Source organism: Fundulus heteroclitus, chromosome 20 (genome assembly GCF_011125445.2).
Source record: "Fundulus heteroclitus isolate FHET01 chromosome 20, MU-UCD_Fhet_4.1, whole genome shotgun sequence".
Lineage (NCBI taxonomy): Eukaryota > Metazoa > Chordata > Actinopteri > Cyprinodontiformes > Fundulidae > Fundulus > Fundulus heteroclitus.
This window is the reverse complement of record NC_046380.1, coordinates 42,822,329-42,847,331: the sequence shown is the minus strand read 5'-3', so window position 1 is coordinate 42,847,331 and position 25,003 is coordinate 42,822,329. Positions and strand designations below refer to the sequence as shown.

The 25,003-nt window shown below is 42.5% G+C and overlaps 1 protein-coding gene across 2 annotated transcripts in view; it reads left to right on the top strand.

Moving 5' to 3' along the window:
• Nucleotides 1-25,003, top strand: part of LOC105920400 (calcium-dependent secretion activator 1) — a 710,204-nt gene that overhangs the window by 544,743 nt on the left and 140,458 nt on the right. For both annotated transcript variants that reach the window (XM_036151653.1, XM_036151654.1), the window contains 2 exons: nucleotides 6,737-6,892; nucleotides 7,165-7,312. In XM_036151653.1, coding sequence (XP_036007546.1) covers nucleotides 6,737-6,892; nucleotides 7,165-7,312 — 304 coding nt within the window. The remainder of the gene's footprint in view (nucleotides 1-6,736; nucleotides 6,893-7,164; nucleotides 7,313-25,003) is intronic.

Here is a 25,003-nt window from a genome sequence, read left to right as displayed (position 1 = left end):
GGGATAACTTTTCACAAGCAACATGAAAAGACATTGTTTATATTTTTGATCAGAATGTAAGTTTTCTAATACTAGGAGATACAAAGTTGTTGTTAGACATTAGTGAATAAACAGCATATATATATATATATATATATATATATATATATATATATATATATATATATATATATATATAGTGAACCCTCGCTATATTGCGGTTCACCTTTCACGGTCTCGCTGCTTCACGGATTTGCATTGATGAGCCGTTCATTACAGTTCTCATCAGGTGGCGTGTCGGTTTATAAGAATCTTTTTTGAAAAAAGAGTGACAACTACCGATAAAAATGTGTTCTTCTCCCGAAAAAAAAAACTCACCTGCACCGCGGGTTTTAGAAGAAAAAAACGCTACAGAGCGGAGTCACGGATGCAGCGCCTCAGTCAAAAGAGCAGTGAAATACACACGAGTCACTATTTGTCCTACTGTACTTTGTATTTTTTTTATAATAATTTTTATTTTTCTCCCGTTCTAATCCAATGACTCGGGTCGCGGTGGGCCACGCTGATCTCCGCAATTTGAAGCCTTCAGTTCGTATTGATTAAAATTATTATTTTACAGCTTATTTGTAAATAATAATAAAAAAAAAACGTTTATATAGTACTTTCATTTGTTAAACAAATGCTTGGGCCGGTAAAAAGGTTTTGTTCTATGGTTTCAATATACTATAGTGTATTTAATTGTATATAATAATTGTAAAAAAAATAAAGGTTACTACTTTACAGATTTCGCCCATCACGGGTTCTTTTTGGGAAGTATATGTACATATGTACATGTACAAATGTGTTTGTTTATATAGCAATAAAAAAATTATAAAAAATGTGTGCGTGGCTGTGTTTTGAAACATACATACATCATGTCAGAATATTCTATTACTTTTAACCCCACTAAGATTATTTAAACACACTGGACCATTTGTTATAATAGCTATAGTTTTAAAGTTTTAAGCTAAACAAATGTGAAAATTAGTTCAACATTAAAGGAGTTATAGTTGATTAAAATTGATTCTGCACCTGGTTAACATATTAGACTGAGCGGAGTTGTCGACCGCCCCAAGATTAATTAAGATACTTAATGTCACCAAAGCTCACCAAAGGCCATGTGTCAGATGCTGACACCCCACTCACAGAAAAAACTCAGTTAAATAGACGGAATGGTTAGTGCTTGGTTTGTGCACATTTGTGCCGTTAAAATTAGCGTTTGTGCTGTTTTGGTTTTGAAGATATTAAAGAATATTTGTTAAGTTCATCTAGAGTTCACCATCCCATCATTTTGCTTTGAATCCAACCAAGCTGGTCAACTTCTTTAGTGCTTCGTTTGTGCAGGTTTGTGCCATTAAAATTAGCGTTTATGCTGCTTTGGTTTCGCAGATAATATAAGTTTTAATTCCGGCCGGTGACGTCACCACAAACGAAGCACTAACCATTCCGTCTATTTAACAGAGTTTTTTCTGTGGGTGGGGTGTCAGCTTCACCCGGCTCTTTACCTGCAGCGGAGGAGAGATCGCGCTGCTGTTAGGCTTTTACATGTAGCATATAGCTCAGTGGCGTGCAGCCTAGCCACCGCATTTTTACCATAATATAAAACCGACACTAAATAAACGACTCACCGTCACGTAGTTGCAAGGAAAACACCCAATGGAACACCCTTCGTCTGGGTAAATTGGACTTGATTCAACAATATCCTTCAGTAATTTAGGAAAAACGGCAGCACAGCACAGCAAGCAATAGACCCTTTTCACAGTGACGTCATGCAACTTCCGTTCTGCGGTGAAGCAGGGTATCTTTACTTCCGCTTTCTCCGCGAGCAGTGTTTTTACATAGGGATTTCACACAGTCCCTCACCAATCTACCCAAATTTCGTTTGGGAGACGTGCACAGACTGGTACAAAAGCTTTCAGCCACACAAGCCTCCAAACTCGACAAAGATGACAAGTTCTTTGTGGAACAATACCTTTTCGATTATGAAGGTAAGAGCTTTGTCTTTTTAGCTCTGTTGTTAGCATAGATGCTAGGATAATGGTAGCTATGCTACCAACAGGACTTTTGTCATTTATTAGTTTTCTATTTCTCCATTATATTGTTACGCTAGCTTTATTGCTATATCAGCTTATCTGTTTCACAGCTTTTAGCCAATGAGTCACACCAGGGATATAGTTGATGTATAATGTTGAGCCTTTTCATACTTTGTTTTAGAACAGTGTCAATGCTGTTGGCCACTTGGTCACAGCTCTATGAATAAAAATGAGGAGCCTCATTCCCTCCCTTTTTTTTGTGTAGTATTTTACTGAGGTTGCAGACTTTGCAGTATCCCACAAAATTCCTCTGTGGGTTCAGTGTGTTTCTCAGTCTGTTCAGTAGATTTGGAGCCTCAATTAATAAAATAATTCTGCCCATTCCTGTTAAAACTGTGATAGTTTAGGACATCATAGACTGAGAAAGACGCTGTCAATAATGTTGAATGCACACTAATAATCAGTTCATTATAGTATTTATGGATTATGCTGCTGTCGGGGCAAACCCCTTGTGTCCTATACTGTTATTTTTCAGGAACTGACCAAAAAAACATGGATTTTAAAAAACTTCAGACATCACACTTCATATATTTTAGTTATTTATTACATAGATACTTCATAGCAGCTCTGTCCATTTTACCTTTTACCTGTCCTGTTTATCCTGCTGCCTTGCTCCGGTTCCCCTCTGCCTTACAGAAGAGCCTGCTGCCGAGCTCTGGTGGGTTCTCCCCTGAACTGTCAATTTTCTGCCCAGCTGTGGACCCTGCTGCCTGTTCCTGGTTCCAAGAAGTCTCTCTCCGGGCCGTCAGCTCCTGCCAACACCATCACCCTGTTCCCGTGCAGTTCTACCTCGCTGGTTACATCACCCTCCATGCCATCAAACCTTCAATAAAGACTTTCATTTTAAGTCCCTTGTGTGTGGTTCTGGGTTCATCCATAGACAAATTGGACTTAGACAACTTTATTTGTCATTTTGTATGCACAGAGTGCGTACAGAACGAAATTTCGTTTGCATACAGCTTGAGAATTACAGTAAATTACAGCAGTGATTTAACAGTAAACAATTGAAATGTAAACAATGCAGGAGAAAGAGACAGTGTGCGATCACAGTGTACAGGTGAGTATTTTTAAAAACCATTTGTATGTGCAGAAATTAATTAATTTTTCGGATTAATTTCCTTTCATTAACAAATTGATTTTGACAGCTCTAATAAAAATTTACGTGGTGAGCCCCTGAAATTATCTTGGGAAAAGCTAAATAAACTTATAACTCAATTATCTTTAAGAAAGAATGATGGAGTTTAATTTGTTAAAGACCACTTGCAGAAACATAGGTGTCCTCGGAAGAGAAGTGCTGACTGCAGGCGTAAGTGCTGCCGCGAAGGATTTTAAATTTGGCCCCTCGTCTCTTCTTATTGCAGTCACCCAACGGGCTCCAGTCTCAGCATCAGCCGGGAAGTCGTGAAAACTGAGATATGGAAAGTTTTTTTTTTTGTTGTTCGAGCACTGTGGGACACTGCAGTAGCTGTTTCTCTGTGATTGTGCCATGCTTGGTGGATATGATGCTGCTGAGAGATGGATGCAAGGGGAGAAAAAATAGATTAATTATAATACTTTTTAAAACCTTTATTTAACAAGATAAACTCCTATTGAGATTAAGATCTCTTTTTTTAAAGGTTGATCTGACTAAGAGGTCAGCAGCACATGTCATTACTAATACAGTATAATAAAACAATTTCAGGCTTCTACTTAAAATATACAGTATTTTGCACAAAAACTAAAAAAAAGTGCATTAATGTAAGTGCAAATAATATGAAGAAAATTCATTATAATACACAAACACAAGTACTGTCCAATAGACCCACGGTATTTTTTTTTAGGAATGAACAAAAAGATTCAAATGGAATAAGATCTTTTTAATTCAGTGACTGCAAATATATATAACACGTCACCATAATCAAGTAAGGGGAACAATGTAGCAGATAAATGTCTTTTTTTCACTCAGTGAACAAGATTTAATTCTATAATAGCAAAGCTACAGTAATCATTTTATAACATCTACATCAGATTAATGACAGGTAAAGTAAGCTAACAAGCTGCTGCATGTTAGCTTTGATCTTCATGTTACTGTCCCGATCAAAGCATCTATATAACAGCAATGATTGCTACCAATACTAAGGAAAATAAAGATAGTCAATACAACACATTGTGGTCTCAGTCTTACCTTATGAAATCGCGCTGATTATCAGTGAAACACGTCTTCACCTCCCGAACTTTCTATGTAAAAGCATGCAGCCGGAAGTAAAGATACCCTGCTCCGCTTCAAAACGGAAGTTGAGTGACGTCATGTGAAAAGGGTCTATAGCAGCCACAAGACGGAGGAGTTCACCTCTGACCCGGAACTCAAAGAGTACTGCTTGTTGTCTGCTCACACAGCGCCACTCGTGGACAGTATAGGAACTGCAGGAACGAAGTACGTCTTTTTCAGTAATCATTGTTGAATGATGATAATGCATTTTTCTAGCGATGATTTCTGTCACGAGGACATAATGCAGTGTTGTGCTGGCAGCCATCCCAACTAATAAAAATAAAATTTAAGATTAAAATAGTACATTATAGTAGTAAAATAAATACAATTATTGTGGTTTAAGGACAAGTTTGGTACCTGCATTAAGGTTAATTTCAAAAGGTACTTGTCATTTTCAGACTAAAAAACATTCTAAAAAGATGTTATAATTCAGTGAATATGACTGGATATTTAAACAGAAAATAATAATGAAATTAATTATTCTTTCAACTAGCAGTTTTTGAGTATGACTAAAATTCAAGGCAGTGAAGGAGGGTAACTGATAAGTGATGGCTGATGGTGGAGAGCTTGCAGGCCTGGCTTCGGTGGAGAAGCAGCAAACAACTGTGGCAGGAAATGTGACTTTCATTTCAATGCAATGCAATGCAAAACTGGAGAACAGTAGAAATCAGTAGAGTGAGAAAAACTGGCCCTGATATCCTCCAGTAGCCTAAGCCTGATTGTAGGATGTCCCTGAACTCTCGTTACATTACAAAGTTTACAATAATAAGGAGAGCCAACGAAATGCTTGAGGCAGGATTATACAGGAAAAGGAGGAGATTAAGTATAATATAAAATAAATTAATAAACAATACATAAAATACTTTAATGTTTTCTTAAAACGTCTGAATACAAACTGTCCCAAAACATGTTAAATAAATTCCTTTATCATCATTCATTTATACCAGTTGTTCAAGTTATTTAATTGTTACTTGTAAAAAAAATATATATATATTATTGTAAATTAGAAATGTCCCATGCTCCTAAATGCAGCTTTCTGACGCTCGGGAACGCATCACACTGGTCTGAGAACGCAGCGCGGAGTAGAGGCACGTTACTGCTTAAGACAAAGCTTTGCCGTTTGTAAAACTCATGTCGGCTGGCACGGTTTATTGTTCTGTGTGAATGACAACAGACCACAACAAATGAGGCTGCTAATGAGCCAACAGCCAACAGGAGAAGGTCTGCATCGAAGCAGCATGGAAAATTGGTGTTATTAAAACATGATTAAATACTTCAATGTAGCATGAAAAAATAAAATATGTGAATAAAAAAGTTAAAGGCATGAGGTGAACTGTATTGATTTAAATTGAAAAATCGTTTTTTAAAGCCAAAGGGAAATGAAATATTGGGTGAAAATGTAATTCTCTAAAATTGGCACAGCTTGGATTCAAACTTTCGATCTTCTGCTTTGCAGCCCGACACCTAACCCACTCGACCAAAACACCAGTGTCGTGCTCAGCCGAGCTTTATTGAGAGGTCAATTGTGTTAAGAAGTGTTTTTTGCGAATTCTGTTCCAACTGTAAGTCGAAACGGCGTCAAGTACAAAAAGCCCTGATCGCTGCGTCAAGACGCACATTTTGATATATAGTTTGTGGGGGTACAGCCTACGGTTCGGGCTGTATTAACGGTGACGGAATATTAATAAACAATAATAATAATAATAAAGAAATCCTTATTAGGTGCATAACATAAGGCCTCCGCCATGCATTTTCAATGCATAGGCGGGCGTCTAATAATAATAAAGAAACCCTTATTAGGTGCATAGCATAAGGCCTCTGCCATGCATTTTCAATGCATAGGCGGGCGCCTAATAATAAAGAAACCCTTATTAGGTGCATAGCATAAGGCCTCCGCCATGCATTTTCAATGCATAGGCGGGCGCCTAATAAAGAAATCCTTATTAGGTGCATAGCATAAGGCCTCCGCCATGCATTTTCAATGCATAGGCGGGCGCCCAATAATAATAATAATAATACGGCTTATATTTCAGGTTTCTCACTATTTAGTGTGTGTTACAGCTTTGATTTGGAATCTGTATCATGATAATATTTTATTAAGGATCAGATTATATTCTTAACAATGAAAACTTATTATTATTGACACTGACTAGAAAATGTTTTTATGCAGTCTTAAGGATTTCTTTTCACTTAGCTTTTTTCTTACATTTTGTGGAGCTAAATTGAATATGACTACAGATGCTAAACTTAATAATAGATTAGTAGAATATACTTTGCAATTTGAAAAACTCTAAAATAGCAACATCATTAGACACAATTTTCCCTGTATTTCAGTTAAGGGCTTTGGTTTACATCACTCTGATTTTTGATTCTGTAGTAATGGTTCAGCAACTTCAGAGGATCTGTTCTGGAAGCTGGATGCATTGCAGACATTCATCAGGGATCTCCACTGGCCAGAAGAAGAATTTGGCAAACACCTTGAAACCAGACTGAAGCTGATGTCCAGCGACATGATAGAATCTTGTATAAAACGGTAACTACTGTTTGGATCTAAATTTGTTTAAAAAAGAAGTTAAATATGAATAAACATAACCACTATAACAATTTTGTACTGTGTGACACTACATTTAACGTGTTTTAGGAATTGGGCTACAACATTTTGGGTAACACACACACATACATATACATATATATATATATATATATATGTATGTATATATATATATATATATATATATATATATATATATATATATATATATATATATACTCCTTGCTCTTGCTCTTACTCTATTCTCTTTAAAGGACACGGACAGCATTTGAGGCCAAGCTGCAGAGAAGCAGCCGGACCACAGATTTCCGCGTGCCTCAGTCCATCTGCACTATGTTTAATGTCATGGTGGATGCAAAGTCCCAGGTAGCTAAGTTGTGTGCCATGGACTTAGGACAGGAGGTAAGAAGATCGCTCTTTTTTTCTCTTGATATAAATGTTTATTTAGTCTCTTTTGAAATTCTGCCCCCATCCAAAACTCACCAATATTGTTGCTGTTGGTGTGGAAGCCTTTTTGTATATTTATGTGGGATGAAACTTTTAATATCTTTTCCTTTCTGCTTTTTGTGTAATTTTCATGTGCCATGTCATTTGATGCTTTTTCTGTTTACCACCCCTCTCTGCCGTATGAAGTTTATTAGACAATGAGTGTGACTAAAATCTAAATGACACTCGCAAGTCACAAAACTCCCCTCCCCAATCCTTGTCCATATTAATTTCCAAACGCATAAGTAGTCATCCGTTTTTTCTGTCTGTCAGCCTTCACTTGAATTGTTTGAATTTCATTAAAATATGTGTAGATAGTATTGAATATACATGGGATGAATGTAAGAGATGTTTTGCACAATCTCCAGACTGATATTAATTACTGAGAATGAATTCATTATTGCTAAGTCTATTACTGTTTTGTGAGTGGAAATAAGTCCTCTTACAGTGATTCTACCTCTCCCCAAATAGTTTTTGCTGAATTGGGTTTTTATTTACTTTACTATTCTTATATCCTTAGTTGGAAAACAAATTCTGTAGAGCACTTCACTAGTTTACATATTTTACCATAATTTGTGTTGTATGTTTTAATCATGTAATGACATTTGAAAGTAACAAATCAGACAAGTAACTCACTTTCTCCTCATGAAACGTAATGTCTTGACACATGTTTTTATTAATTCATATTCACAAAGATGTTTGCTCACTATTTGTTTTACACCAATCATTGCAGTGCACTCAACAGTTTATATATCCAATACTCAATTTATTTCATTGCATTTTATTTTTTAGGAGGAAAACACAAAGTTTGAGTAAAAGCCATAAGCATTTATTTTTAGACCACTCTTTTACAAGCACAGCTCAAATATATATATATTCATTACACATGGTTTTTAGATAATAAAAACACAAAACCCAGACTGCTTAAAGTCCAGGGTGTAATTTTCACAGTCAGCGATGATTTGGGGTCCCATGTCATCTGCTGGTGTAGGTCCACTTTTTCAAGGTCCACAGTTAACACAGCCATCTATCAGAAAGTTTTAGAGCACTTAATGATGACGAGCTTTGTGGATATATTGATGTTAATTTCATCAGGTATTGGCCCCTTTCGACACTACCAAAGGTACTAAAAGGTACAATTGTGATGATTTAGATTGAACCCAATATAAGTTGGACACGGAGCTGATACTTAAAGAATTTATTGCACAGATGATGGATCCTCCAGGCTGACAAAAAGGCAATCCACAGGGCAAAGAACAGATATCCAGGAGAAAAAGCAAAAAGCAGGGACAGACTGAAAAACAGGACATATCAGGTTGGGCAACAGACAGGTAATTTAAACTGAGGCTGGAATGCTCTTGAGGAAAGAGGAGTGACGTTCTGGCACTGGAGACTGATCAGAACAGAGTATAAATGGAGGTGAGAACAGGTGAAAACACTGAAGGCTAATTGCAGACGGGGTGGAGACTAAACAGGTGTGCTGAGTAAAGATTAGATCAGCTCCAGTGCCAGAAACGTTACAACAATGGCCACAGTGTTACTGTGCTTGACTGGCCAGCAAACTGACCTGACCTGAATCCATGGGGAATCTATGGAGTATTGTCAAGAGGAACATGCAACAAATTCAATATTTGTTCTCTTTTTGTCACGAATGTCCATGCTCCTCTCACTCTTTTATATATTGTTCATCACGGCATGAGTGTTATTAGTCAGCTGATAGTTTGTGCTATGCCCAGTGGGTTTATGTTCATAAAGTTGTACAGTTACAAATAAAGTAAAAACATAAGCCACTTCTTGCTGTTGCCATATCCCTGCCTGTTTTTCTAATTGGCTATTGTCAGCATGCATTTGCAGTTTGGTTGGTTATAATTTCCCACTAGTAATAGTAATTTCATCTTTATTGTCATTGAAACATACATTGAAACATACATTACAATGAAATTTGTTCTCTGCTTTTAACCCATCACCCTAGGGGAGCAGTGGGCTGCCATGTGCGGCGCCAGGGGAGCAATCGGGGGTCAAGGGAAAATCGTACGAAACGACGCCTTCGGCCGTACAGCCGCAATGATTTTGAATACCGTACGTACGGATTTACACATACAATCTGTATGTATGTGTTCGTTACGAGGTAGTGTACGTACGCGCGCAATAAAAGCTCCAGCATTTCGCCCGCTTGGTCCAAGTCGGTGTTTCGTACGGGCGTGCCGCCTTCCGTGCACCATGTGATGGCGCTCTCTTCTAGATTTAGCGTATCGGGGGGTGTCGGAGGGGGGGGCGCGTACGAAAGGAAGGATAGCTGTACGTTACAATGGATTAGACCGCCCAGGATAGCGCCACCAACGTGTCGGAAAGTGCACTGCACGAACACAACTACGGAGGGGTGGGGAAGCTTCTGCTATTGGCCGAGACCGTGGCTTATTTAATTAGGGGCGTTTTTTAGGGGCCAAGGTGTACATAAGGAGGGAGGCTGTACAGAACTATTTCCATTGCTTTACAATGGAAGGTGTACAGAAGGAGGGAGGCTGTCCGGAACTGGTCCCATTGCTTTACAATGGCTTATTAGCCCACCCAGCATAGCGCCACCAACGTGTCGGAAAGAGCACTGCACCAACCAACTACGGGCGGGAAGGGAAAAGTGGGGAAGCTTCTGCTATTGGCCGAGACCGTGGCTTAATTAATTATGCGTGTTTTTTAGGGGCCAAGGCGTACATAAGGAGGGAGGCTGTACAGAACTGGTTCCATTGCTTTACAATGGAAGGTGTACAGAAGGAGGGAGGCTGTCCGGAACTGGTTCCATTGCTTTACAATGGCTTATTGGCCCACCCAGCATAGCGCCACCAACGTGTCGGAAAGAGCACTGCACGAACCAACTACGGGCGGGAAGGGAAAAGTGGGGAAGCTTCTGCTATTGGCCGAGACCGTGGCTTAATTAATTATGCGTGTTTTTAGGGGCCAAGGCGTACATAAGGAGGGAGGCTGTACAGAACTGGTTCCATTGCTTTACAATGGAAGGTGTACAGAAGGAGGGAGGCTGTCCGGAACTGGTCCCATTGCTTTACAATGGCTTATTGGCCCACCCAGCATAGCGCCACCAACGTGTCGGAAAGAGCACTGCACGAACCAACTACGGGCGGGAAGGGAAAAGTGGGGAAGCTTCTGCTATTGGCCGAGACCGTGGCTTAATTAATTATGCGTGTTTTTTAGGGGCCAAGGCGTACATAAGGAGGGAGGCTGTACAGAACTGGTTCCATTGCTTTACAATGGAAGGTGTACAGAAGGAGGGATGGTGTACAGGCCTGTCCAAATATCAATAGCACCAATGGTGGTGGGGAATGGTACTGCAGCATATGGCCAAGAGTGGAAACCTGGGCCCGTTTTGTTTCTGGAGCTATGCCACCAGCCAAGCAATATTTGATTTTTGATAATTGAGGCCTTTGCAGCTCATGGATTTGGACCAAACTTGTAAATGCTCATTTCCTGGAAGTGCTCTACAACATGCCACTAACCACATCTTCTTATCTCATTGCTAAAAGGAAGTAGCTATAGGAAGGGGATACAGGTATGAGCTCTTACCCGTTGGTAGATGCCTCAAAGGGGCTCCTGTATGCCGAGTTTGAGCTGGAACAGACAAACCGTGTGTGAGCTGTGTGCCATCAAAGGTTGCAAATTTTCACCTTTTGACCCCCACTGTGTCCACGTGGAACCACCCAGGGAGTTCAAAATCACAGGTTCTGCTCCTCATAAGGTCACCTACAAAATATGTTAAAATCAGCCTCCTGTGAAAAAAACAACAAAAGCTGTTTGCCCCAAAAAATTCAGCCAACTTCCTAAGGGTTCAAGACAGTATTTGAGTCTCAAAAGCTGAGGAAGAAAGGTTTATTTATGCGCAGTGATACCAAACTTTAGATATGAGTTCTAGCTCACCCCTCAACCGCCGTCTGTGATTTTTGTGCCTCTGGGTGCTTGCGTCTAAGAATGGCAACCGTTTGAAGTATGAAAAAGAGATGCACAAAACAGAGAAGCAGTGTGTTTTGTGCCACTGTTCAGCATAGGAGCATCGTAGCCTCACAAACTTGGTACCAAACGAAAGAGTACATAGAGACGATCGAAACAAGCCCACTTGAGCCCATGTAGCATTTTCCTTTGTCTCCCAGCAGCTTGTTTTTTCACCTTGCTTAGGAGGCTCAATGGGGCCTCCTAGAAACCAGTGTTTTGTGCCACTGTTTAGGAAAGGAGCATCGTAGCCTCACAAACCTGGTACCAAATGAAAGAGTAAATAGAGACGATCGAAACAAGCCCACTCGAGGCCATGTAGCTTTTTCCTTTGTCTCCCAGCAGCTGGGTTTTTCACCTTGCTTAGGAGGCCTCAATGGGGCCTCCTAGAAACCAGTGTTCTGTGCCACTGTTTAGCAAAGCAGCATCGTAGCCTCACAAACTTGGTACCAAACGAAACAGTCAATAGAGACGATCGAAACAAGCCCACTGGAGCCCATCTAGCTCTATTTTTTGTCTTCCAGCAGCTGGTTTTTGACCTTAATGAGGCCTTAATCAGGGCCTCCTAAAAAGAAGTGTACCAAACTTGGTACTGTAATGGTTTTCAGATGACGAGCCCACATGCAGATATGATCGGGAAGCAAAGAAACAGTTTTAAGATGTTTATTTAGGAAACAGGCAGATATAACGGACGGGACTATGGACAACTCGGCAGGGTCAGAACGTCACGGCTGGAGAGACTGCAAAGAGAAGAAGAGTAAGTGACTCTGAAAGGTGAACCAGGAGAACTACTAGAAGCTGCACTGCTTACCATAAAGCTGGGCAGAAGTGGGTGACAGATGGATTGACCAGAGTGAGGGAAGAACCAGCAGGATCCAGAAGCTCCAAAAACTGTGACAAAAACAGGGAGATCCAAAATTAGTCAAAGTTCAAAGATGAAAAAACTCACCAGCAGGTTTTCAGGAGTTGGGTCAGAGGCCACGTCGTACCACCACTGCTTAAGGCTCTGGCGTCTTCCATCTGTCAGCGCTCTGCTTAAGAAGCAAGAGGAAGCCGCCTGCAACGAGCTGCAGGTGTGGGCCACACCCCCTCAGCCAACTAGGCACACCTGAGGAGTAGAGTTAGAGCAGGACAACACAGAGGGCCAAGGTGTACAGAAGGAGGGAGGCTGTACAGGCAACATGGAAATACAAAACGGTTCTCTGCCCCCTATATATAGGGGCTAAGGGGTGTAGCAGAGTGGATAACAACACTGCCTTCCACCCAGAGGAGCAGGGTTTGAATCCCACCTCAGCCATCATATTCTCATTTACAACATTAAAGTAAATAAACAATTTAGACTTGAAATATTTTTCTAATTTCTTAATAGGGCTCTGGAAGGGAAATTTGGAAACAGATTTAATAATAATTTGAACATTATCTTTTAAAAAGTGGCGTTTTTTTTTTCGATCCTAGATGTACATAACACGGTAGCAGACGTACATATAAATTGTACAGAGGAGCAGGGTTCAAATCTCACCTTGGCCATCATTTTTTCATTTACAAAATTAAAGCAAATAAACATCTTGTACTTTGAAATATTTTTCTAATTTCTTAATAGGACTCTGGAAGGGAAATTTGGAAACAGATTTAATAATAATTTGAACATTATCTTTTAAAAAGTGGCGTTTTTTTTTCGGTTCTAGATGTACATAATGCGGTAGCTGACGTACATCTAAAGTGTACATAACGGCGTAGCTGCCGTACATATAAAGTGTACATATCGCAGTAGGTTATTTTTAATAAATATAAACTCTAACCTGCTCTACCAAACATTTAGAGATGTTGCCTGATGTATGTCAGAGCTCCAGCAGGGGGGGGGGGTCATCGTTCCAGCACTCTAGCCCAGAGAGAGGCACTCTTCCTGGGGAGAGGTGTGTGACTGAGACCCCCCCAAGCCTGGAGGTGGAATTTTTAAATATGTGTCAAAATGTCTGTGAGTAGTGGTAAGAGCTTAACTTAGCTTATCACTCATTTATTTCCTACAGTTTTCTCAAAACAGCGCAGGTTTTGTGGATGAGATGCTGCCAAAACCTGGCCCCGGGGCAAAGATCGGTCAGCATCTCACTGGAATGAGCTCCAGCAGGGGGGGTCATCGTTCCAGCACTCTAGCCCAGAGAGAGGCACTCTTCCTGGGGAGAGGTGTGTGACAGAGACCCCCCCAGCCTGGAAGTGGGAGATTAATTTTTTTTTTTTTAAATTTCACATTAGGGGTCTGGAAGCTATATTTGCAAACAGGTTAAATAATAATTTTAACATTATATTAAAATAAGTGGCGTATTTTTTTGAGTTCTGTCTCCAGCATGGCGTGGATACGAATTTAACAGGAGTAGCTCAAATTATGCCTATGGTAAGGCAGACTTCCAGAAGGGGGGGTTCAGTCAAGCACTCTAGCCCAGCGAGAGGCACTCTTCCTGGGGAGAGGTCTCTGACAGAGACCCCCCCAGCCTGGAAGTGGGAGATTAATTTTTTTTTTTTTAATTTCACATTAGGGGTCTGGAAGCTATATTTGCAAACGGGTTAAATAATAATTTTAACATTATATTAAAAAAAGTGGCGTGTTTTTTTTTGAGTTCTGTCTCCAGCATGGCGTGGATACGAATTTAACAGGAGTAGCTCAAATTATGCCTATGGTAAGGCAGACTTCCAGAAGGGGGGGTCCAGTCAAGCACTCTAGCCCAGCGAGAGGCACTCTTCCTGGGGAGAGGTCTCTGACAGAGACCCCCCCCCAGCCTGGAAGTGGGAGATTATTTTTTTTTTTTTTATTTCACATTAGGGGTCTGGAAGCTATATTTGCAAACGGGTTAAATAATAATTTTAACATTATATTAAAATAAGTGGCGTGTTTTTTTTTAGTTCTGTCTCCAGCATGGCGTGGATACGAATTTAACAGGAGTAGCTCAAATTATGCCTATGGTAAGGCAGACTTCCAGAAGGGGGGGTCCAGTCAAGCACTCTAGCCCAGCGAGAGGCACTCTTCCTGGGGAGAGGTCTCTGACAGAGACCCCCCCCAGCCTGGAAGTGGGAGATTAATTTTTTTTTTTTAATTTCACATTAGGGGTCTGGAAGCTATATTTGCAAACAGATTTAATAATAATTTGAACATTATCTTTTAAAAAGTGGTGTTTTTTTTTAGGTCCTAAATGTACATAACGCGGTAGCGTACGTACATATAAAGTGTACATAACGCGGTAGCTGCCCTACATCTAAATTGTACATAACGCGGTAGCGTACATACATCTAAAGTGTACATAACGCGGTAGCGTACGTACATCTAAATTGTACATAACGCGGTAGCGTACGTACATATAAATTGTACATAACGCGATAGCGTACGTACATATAAAGTGTACATAACGCGGTAGCTGCCGTAAATCTGAAGCGTACATAACGCGGTAGCGTACGTACATCTAAATTGTACATAACGCGGTAGCGTACGTACATATAAAGTGTACATAACGCGGTAGCGTACGTACATATAAAGTGTACATAAGGCGGTAGCTGCCCTACATCTAAAATGTACATAACACGGTAGCGTACGTACATATAAAATGTACATAACGCGGTAGCGTACGTACATATAAATTGTACATAACGCGGTAGCGTACGTACATTGGTGGCGCCGAAGGCCCGACGCCAGCAGCAAAGGGAATCTGTGGGTCCTGTACGGCCGGTCCACGTTTCGGCCGCCTGGCCCCTCCCAAAATCGCGCCACTTCGACGGACGCGCGGGCTCGGCCAATGCGGGGCTGTACGGCCCCCCCCCTCCGCCTGCGTACGGTTCTCGACCCTACCCCCGGGCGCCACACTGTGGATGGAGCCCGCGCTGCGAGCGGAGAAGGGCCTTCTTTGGGGGGCCGCCGCACGGCCGCCGTGCGCGGCGGCGGGACGGCGGCGGCGGCGTGGCGGGCGGGGATCCGCTCTGCACCTGCCCGGCCCGCCCGCCGATTTTTAAGGGGGCCGGCCCGGCCGCGGCGAGCTTCGGAACGCCGCCGCGCATACCTGGGCATTGGGGCTGTACGGGGCTGTACGGAAATGGAGGGTCTCGTTTCGCCCGCCCGCCCTGGAAATTTTGGTTTTGGCCCTAGTGGGGTTAAGGGTGTTGCTCAGGGACCCAGAGTGCAGGCGCTGGGGATCGAACCGGGTACTTGCATCCTTCTCTGAGTGCAAGCACGCTGCTCTAACCACTAGGCCAACACTACCCGACTACCTCCACCAGAGCCACCTTTTTGTGCAGTTTACCTGTATGATTATGAATGTTATCAAGAATTTTAATTGTATATTATATTAATAATATGTCATTCAAATCAAAGGGTAGCTACAACAAAGGTTGTTCTAGTGGTCATGTTCAAGGACTATCAGCCTTAAATGTGTCATATTTTTGAACCTGTGACTCTGAATGAGCGCAATAACTGAAGCAGGAGGTATATAATCTATATTGTAAAGAGTGGAGATGAACAAGAATATCTGCCGGTTGGAGGTCTTGTTGCTCTGCTGGGAAAGATGGAGAGGATGGTGAATAACTTGGCCTTGAGATTTGTGAAAATGACGTTTGATGGTTGAACTCACTGAAGTGGTGGCTTGGGCTTGATCTGGGGAAGAGGTGCTGTTCAATTGTCCGGGTTGTTGGTGAAGATCCAGTTCCTTTCTTTGTGTTGGTTAGTTGGAGGGTGGACAGACAGGCGAGCGCAGGCGGGAGGGCTGAACAGAAGGATCCGTAGTTCTTTCTGGTTTGAGACGGTTTCCAGGTGTTCTTCCGATTCTGGTCCAAGGCGTAGGTTACCAGGTCTTTCACTGGGTGGGCTTCTAGGTTCACGCTGAAGCGTAAATGGACTGATGCCCCCCTCCTGGTTCCAGCTCCTTATGAAGGGTGGTAATTAGCTCTGATAGAACACACCTGCCCGTCCAGCCCTGCAGAGGAGGGAGATAAAAAAAAAACTGACCTGCACCTAGACCACAGAGTATGACGCACCCCCTCCCCTTAAACGGACACCCCTTAACGGCCGTCATTATCATCCTTATTTATCCTGGGAGATGAGTGTTTAACCAGTTGTAGAACTGAGTAAGGCTTCCCCCAGTGAACATTAATAACCTTCAATTACACTTGCAATCGGAGTTATTTACCACAAGCAAATGAAAATGTCTAAGTATAATCAGTTGCTAACTCAAATGTTTTAATGCTCTTAGAGACTATTTGATCACTGATTCAAAATAATCACAGAACGACCACGATTAAGCTAATTAAATTTTATTTAACCAATAATTCATTGCTACAGCAATTATTATGTTTCATAACACTACTTGAACATACTACTACTAAATAAAAACACAGAAATAAAAAACAAATAAAAATAAAGGTCAGTAAAATGGATTGATTGTAGAGTTAGCCATCTGTAATTTATTCCCAATTGATTAAATCCTGTCCGCTCCAACATTGAATAATCACCATCAAAATAGCAGCACTTGTGACTTAAAGCAGCATTGAAAGGGGTTTTGGCTAGTAGCTTTGAGGTAAAGTAATGGCTTTTACACACTAGGCCTCAACCTAAAATGGCAGACGCTTCAGACAAGTGAGCTAGCCCCTAGTAATAATGAGCTCGTTCAACAGTTAGCTTCAATACAGTTATGGTTCAGGGCCCGATAATGGTGACTGGCTAACGATGGCTAACCCGTTAGCAACAAGCAACATGATAGGTTGCAGCTAAGGGCCTCGAAATAGCTTTGGCCCAGATAATAACCTAATACTAACCATGGTAGGTCCGCTGCTCATTGACCTGCAGAAGATGACGTTGGCTAAGGTTGGCTTGCCCATGCCGCTCCCTGACCTGCACAAGATGGTGTGGGCTAACGATAGCTCAATCACTAGTCACTGGTGGTCATGCCACCCAGACAAGAGTCAAGTGTGTACTGGACTTGGAGGGTGGTTACTGGCTAACACAAAGAGCTTGAACAAAATCAGCGGGAAACTCAAAATCGGAGAAAAAGAGCAGACAGAAAGAGAAGAAAGAAGAAGGTAGGGCGCATAGCTCTGAGCGAATCGCCGTGACTCTTTCCTACAAAACCAAAACAAAAGCACAATGACAGATTATCACGTAAATTCAGTTACACGTTAGAAATATTCAACAAAAGTTCAACAAACTTCATTTGGAGTACTTAAGCATTACCTTCTACTTCTTTTCGATTCTACCCAGCCACAAACATCACCTCCAAGGAAGAAAGAGAGCTCTGTTTTACAATGGTCGATTTCCAATTGAAGATTGATGATTGCACAGTTCAATCTGTTTCGGATTTTGGCCAGTTTGTTCAAGTTGTGGAGTTCAATTTCTTCTCTTAATTTGTGTTTTTTTGTTGAAGATGCTGTTTATATAGTGAACGTATGGCACCCTGTGTCATTTTGTGAAAGAAAATGGGTGAAACATGCCTCATGCAACAAAAGTAAAAAGAACCTGTTTTTTTCTAGCCTCGTGAGACCATCCTGATCTCGCGAGCTTTCAAGGTTTCACTCGCAGATCAGTCTGGCTACTCTCCGTTAAAGAAAATTTGGAGCCGTTCACCAAACGAACGTCCAATCAGCGTTGGCTTTGAGGCGGGTTGAGGTGTGACGCAACAAGAAGCGCGACAGTTCAGTCTAAAGAACATGACGGCTTCAGCCGATGAAACTAGCGTTAGCGTGGCTATCAAGCAAGTTTTATCGGAATTACAGAGTATTTCTCTGCTGAGCTAACGAGCCTTTACCTGCAGCAGCAAGAGTAGCTTGGCTTGTGGTTGTGTTTTCGTTGTTGCTCTGTTAGTACGTCATATGCTTCGTTGATCTGATTGGTTTATTTGGCCCGTCTATCACCAACATAGGCCAATCAGCTAACCAGTATTTTCGCCCCTTCCCAAAATTACTTCAACGGAAGGTTTCCAGATGGATATGCGAAGCAAATCTATCTGGCGGCGTCAGGTTAGTTTTTTTCAGCCTTTTTCTTGGTGACTTGTAAACAGACCATCACATCATTTAACAGTGGCTTTTAAAAAAGAGGAAGAAGTTGCTTTTTAAAATACAGTATAATAATTAAAGACTACCATTTTGTAGAATATTCTTGTACTTCACTTTTTTCCCCATGTTGACGTGGGTCCCGTGGAGGCTCTGACATAAAAGAACAAAGTAAATATGAAATTATTAAAAAGCAATAATACATACTGTAGAAAGTGATAGAAACATCTAACATGGAGAGCACTTTTGTATGTAATGTGTCTGCTAGTTTTTGCCAGCCCTCTCTCCTGGCTTTAGCAGACTTTGAGGTGTTCCCTGTCGTTTTAATTAATGACTTTTTAATAAAAAAATTGGCATAACCTTCCATTAAAAGCTTGTGTTCTGCCTGGGAGAAAAACTGTGGGCGTTCTTTGGCTGTGCTGAACAGCCAATAGCAGCATTGCTGATCATTGTTTCTACTATCGATACATTTCCCCTTTTAAACAAATGCATGAACGTGCACTTATCTCAGATAACTCAATCCAGCCATACTAATCATAAACAACAGGTGTGTTCGAAGAACCCAATTAGCCGGATCATGATTAGCCAGATGAAATGATCTTGGATGTGTCAGTTGATCTTGGATGTTTTAAGCAACGTACGAAGAACGGATCCGAGACCTCTCTGATATAACAACACAGAGGAAAAAGAGTGATGCAACAACTTGGTCCTGCCAGGAATCCGATCACGGGACCACCACATGTAAAACACCCACAATTCCGCTGAACAGGTCTTCTCAACACAGCGAAGCTGTTCAAAAGAAGACAGAGCAACCACTCGCAGGCTGGGTTAAAGTCTCTTGGTGTAATCCAATTTTGGGGCAGCCATAACTTTAGGTGTACTCTGAGCTGCGGTGGTGCAGGAAGTTGTGGTCCGAACCATGTTGCATGCTAGGAATTTCATTACAATGGCATTAAAAACCCCAACCATTTTGACAAAATTCAGACCTGTGGGTGGGCAATCAGATAGATTATAGATAGGATGGATGGATGGATGGATGGATGGATGGATACTTTATTGATCCCGTAGCGGAAATTCACTTATCTCAAAAGCTCTCTGGTGTAAAAAACATACAAAAAACATATACATAACAAATACATACCAACAGCAACTAAGCATTAAAATGTTAAGTAAGTGGGAGAATAGCTGGAGTTAATAATCCATTCAATTATTATAAAGGATCAAACTCTGTTGAATAAATAAATAAATCAACTGATGAAAAACAAAAAAAAAACATATTGTAATAATATTTAATAATAATTGATGACCCTTAGTCTCTTGCACAATGCCCATGGGAGGTGGGAGGAGTCAGCATAAACAACCATCTCAGGAGCTTCTGCCATTAAGTTGTTATTCAGTCTGATAGATGGTTCTACGAGGCATACAATCCTAGTAGTGGTTAACATTGGCAAATGTCTCTCTCCAAGCCTAAGGAACAGGAAGACCACCTGTAGAAACAGGCTCTCGTGCCTCGGGTCAATCCATGGAGGCAGGGGACTGACCACTAAGCAGAGCAGAGGGGAGTGGAGCTTGAGTGTCCGGCAGGATTGCAGAGATCGGAGTTGGTGTAGTACTGAGTGGCGGAGGTGGGGAACGGAACGCCGGACAGAGCAGCTGTAACAGGAACAGGGGTGAAAGGGTGAGCCACAGAAGCAGGAGCTGGAGTGGTGCACTGATCAACAGACGACAACTGTTTATGGCGTTGCCTCTATTGGTTGGCATTGGAGGTAAGAGGCGGCACAGAAGCTGGGTAGTTGTGAAATTGGCCAGCATTAGACAGGGTAAACCACCAGCTGGAGTCCTTAAAGGTCTTCTGCATCTCCTCTAGCAGTAGTGGAGAAGGCAGCATCTCAATGCCAGAAGGGAAGACAGAAGGGAAGGACAGCAGTTGGAGCAATTAACAGAAGTGAAAGGAGTTTATTCCATCCAAAATACAACAAACAACATAACCTCTTTTGCCCTCTCCTCTAAGACCTAGAAATGGAAGAAAACACAAGAAGATGTGGCTCCTGTGGAGGCCTAAATACCAGACTAAAGGCTAATCCACACAGGCCATCCCTTTCCAGTTACCTCGTGGCTAATGTAAGACTGCTTGCTAACAAACTGGGTGAGATCTGGCTGAGGATCACATCAAGTATGATGGAAAGCTGTGTTACAAATTTTACAGAGACGTGGCTTAACAACAATGTGCTCCTCATCAGAGTCTACCTAGCGAGCCACTCTTTGTTCAGAGCAGACCAGGACATAGCGGCAGAGAGAAGCAAATGGGGAGGCTGGTGCATATTTGCAAAAGCGATCGGAAGCTTCTGCTCTGCTGATATGGAATATCTAGCAGTATATTCCCATATAACACACATGCATTTAACAACAGCAGGAATATCTAGCAGTATATTCCCATATAACACACATGCATTTAAAAACACCAAGAGTAAAGATTAGTCATGGTCCAGTGTGTTAATATTAACTGTAGTGCGCATGCGCGAAAGCAACATGCTGCAGTTACATCGCTCCATTTTGCTTTTTAACTTTCTTACTTTTATCTTCTTTTGATTGCTCTTGTTTTTTCACGGTAACTCTGTGAGGTATTGTCCTCTCTAACAAGGTCGTTTTCAGAGAGTTTTCGTGTTTTTTTGTGTTGTTTTTATCATGCCGCTCCCACGAGTCACGCTGCCTTTGTTTACTCCAGAGAACAGCTGATCGCACTAATGCCGGCCGGCGTGGTGGCCAGACCAGCTGAAATACCACCCGAGGTTGCAGAGGAGGAAAGCAACATCGGGGGATGAAAGGAGGGTCGAGACGGGACGGGCTTATTGAAAGGAGAAGATTTAAGCAGTGTCTCCCCTCTGTCGTTATGGGAAACATGCGGTCCCTTAGCAACAAGATAGATGAGCTAATGGCGCTAATGCGAAGCGACCCAGAGTACCAGGAGTGCAGTCTGAAGTGTTTCACTGAGACATGGCTGCAAAAGGACATTACGGACCAGATTGTCTCGGTGGATGGCTTTCACACTGTCCAGGCCGACCAGGACACTAAGAGTGGTAAGCAAAAAGAAGGGGAGCTTGCCATTCTAGTAAACAGCAGATGGTGTCACATCACATCACCGGGTCACATAACAATTAAAGAACAGCTCTGTAGCCGGGATGTTGAACTGCTGGCTGTTGGACTCCGTCCATACCAGCTGCCTAGAGAGATCCCACATGTCATCACTGCTGTCCTGTATATCCCTCCCTCTGCGAACCCAACATCTGCCTGCAGCATCATACACACCACCATCTCCAAACTACAGACCCAACATCCTAATGCCCTCATCATCATGTTGGGAGACTTCAACTATGTCACCATGAACAAAGTTCTGCTGACCTTCAAACAATATGTGAGCTGCCCTACCAGAGAGGAGAGGACCCTGGACCTGATGTATGCTAACATTAAGGATGCGTACATCTCCTCTTCTCTCCCCCCTCTGGGCAGGTCAGATCACAACCTGGTTCACCTCAAACCCTGCTTTGTGCCTCTGGTGAAGAGGAAGCCTACGACCACAAGGACTGTGAGGAGGTGGTTGCAGGAGGCTTATGGGGCACTGCAGGCCTGCTTTGAAGTGAGTGACTGGCCTGCACTCTGTAAGCCCCACGGGGAGGACATCGATGGGCTCACAGAGTGCATTACGAACTATACCAACTTCTGTGTGGACTGCAATGTTCCAGCTCGGACTGTCACCTTTACGTCAACAATAAACCGTGGATCACCAAGGACATTAAGGCCATCCTATATGACAAGAAAAAGGCATTCAGAGATGGCAACCCATGATGAGGTGAGGAGAGCGCAGGGGGTACTCAAACGTAAAATTAAGGAGACTAAAGATAAGTACAGGAGAAAGCTGGAGAATAAACTCCAGACAACCAACAAGAGGGATGTGTGGAGTGGAATGAGAGCCATCACTGGGTTCCAGAAGAATGCTGGCATGGGGTTGGAAGGTCGCGTGGACCTGGCCAATGAATTTAACCTATTTTTCAATATGTTTGATACTGTGGCCCATCCCCAACAAGTCTCTGCTGCTGGCTTCCCAACAACAACCGCTCTACCTTCCCCCACTCCTCCTCTTTACAGACCCCTTGTCTGCTCCTCACCACCTCAATCCACCGACTCCACCCCTCCACCCTGCTTTACATCATGTCCTCCACAACCGGAGGACCTCACCCCTCCCCCAACCATTACCTCTACAGTGTCCTTCACTCCGGACCTGGTGAGAAGACAGCTGACCAGACTCCACTCCACTCCTAGCGGCCCTCATGACTATAGACTGGTGGCACTGACGTCCCACATCATGAAGACCTTTGAGAGGCTAGTGCCTTCACCGATCCACTACAGTTCACCTACCAGCCCTTCCTGGGAGTTGAACACAGCATCATCTTCCTGCTGAACAGGATACTCATCTTAACAAGCCGGCAAGCACTGTGAGAAACATGTTCTTTAATTTCTCCAGTGCTTTAAACACCATCCGTCCGGCTCTACTGGGTGAGAAGATGACTGCGATGCAGGTGGAGGCCCCATCGTGTCCTGGATTGTTGATTACCTGATGGGCAACACTGGAACCTCTCAGGGGACTGTTCTCTCGCCTTCCTCTTCACCCTTTTCACCTCAGACTTCAACTATTGCACCGAGTCCTGCCACCTTCAAAAGTTTTCTGATGATTCAGCAATAGTTGGCTGCATTGAAAATGGTGATGAGAGTGAATATAGGACTGTGGTGGGCAACTTTGTCTCTTGGAGTGAGCTGAACCATCTGCAGCTCAACGTGACAAATACTAAGGAGCTAATAGTGGATCTGAGGGAGGCAAAAACACTTGTGACCCCTGTTTCCATCCAGGGGGAGTATAACTACCTGGAAGTGTACTTTAACAATAAGCTGGACTGGACTAGAAACACCGAGGCGGTCTACAAAAAGGGCCAAAGCCGAGGAGGCTGAGGTCTTTTAACATCTGTCAGACGATGCTAAGGATGTTTTATGAGTCTGTTGTTGCCAGTACGATTTTCTTTGCTATCACATGCTGGGGCAGTGGGCTGAAGGTCGTGGACAACAACAGACTTAACAAAGTGATCAGGAGGGCCGGTGACGTTGTGGGGGAGGAGCTGGACACTCTGACGACCGTGACAGAGAGGAGGATGCTGTCCAGGCTTCAGTCCATCTTAGACAATGTCCCACACCCTCTCTACGACACACTGGCTGTCAGGTTTAAAGCACCTAAAACATTCATTAAACCACATACAGGGAAGAAAGACAACAGACGTTAATTTTGCTCTTGAGAAGAGAAACGACAAAGATCTGCTCCTATACAAATCTTCCATCGCTCTGAAGCAAACCTCGTCATAACCTCTCTTTTTATTTCAAATAGGGGAGGTTCTTAATTAGAAAACACAGTTGCAGCACTAAGGAAGTAGGGGAACAATGGCATCCAAGATAACATAGCATGATTTAATCACATCTCTTCCAGGCACTCAATGCAGACCATTCACTACTCAGAGAATGGGTCACAAGTATCACAGATAACTGGGTGCATCACAGTTACACAAATTCCTTGTATCATTATACACACAACATGTTTCCTGTCTCCTACTGGTCTCCTAGAATGGCAGAAGATAGTGAAGGACACAAACAAACAAACAAACGATAAAGCTACAACACTAACCACCTCACATATATATTCCAGTAAATATATGATGACAAACCCAATAACTCATTAACACAATAAAAGAAGTACAAAATATTCCCAACACTGGCCCAGCAGAGGTGCTCCTTCAGCAGAAGACTCCTCTTAACCAGATGCACCACACAGCACCACAGGAAATCATTCCTGCCTGTGGTCATCAATGTCTACAACTCCTCCTCCTGTCAGATCGCATCACTGTAAACCTGATCCCTGCCTATAAACCACTGATTAGCCAACACATTCTCACTCCCTACTCGTCATATGTTGAAGCTTGGTCAGGATCCCTTAGAGTCAAAAGTTGACACACGGTGTACCCCCTTTTTGTTATTATTTGACACTGGGTTGCTATTCTATAAGGATGCCCTTGTGTAATAGTTTTAGTTCTTTGTCTTAGTTTTAGTCTATATTGGGTTTATATCATAGGTCTGGTCTTTGTGTTTATTTATGTTTCGGATTGGTTTAGTTTAGTTTCTTTCCCCTTCCACTTATTTTCTGTCAGCTTGTTTCCTCCTTCAGCCACCTTCCTTCCCCTGATTATCTCCACCTGTTCTGGCCAATTAGCTCACTCTGCTCACCTTTGTTATCCTGCCTATTTAAACCTGCCTCCTCTGCCACTTCCCTGTGAACGTCTCTATCCTCACAGTGTGAACTTCCAGCGATTCTTACCCTGCCTGCCCATCTGTTTTGACCCTGTTTCTGCTTCATGTTACCGAGCCAGCCCGATCCCTGTCTGTTCCTATTTTGCCTGCCTGGTTATCGGACCTGATCTGTTTCTGGACCTCAGAGTCTGTTTGGTCCTGGATTGTCTGCCCGTGAGCCCGACCCAAGCATATCCGTAAGTTGCCGAGCCTGCA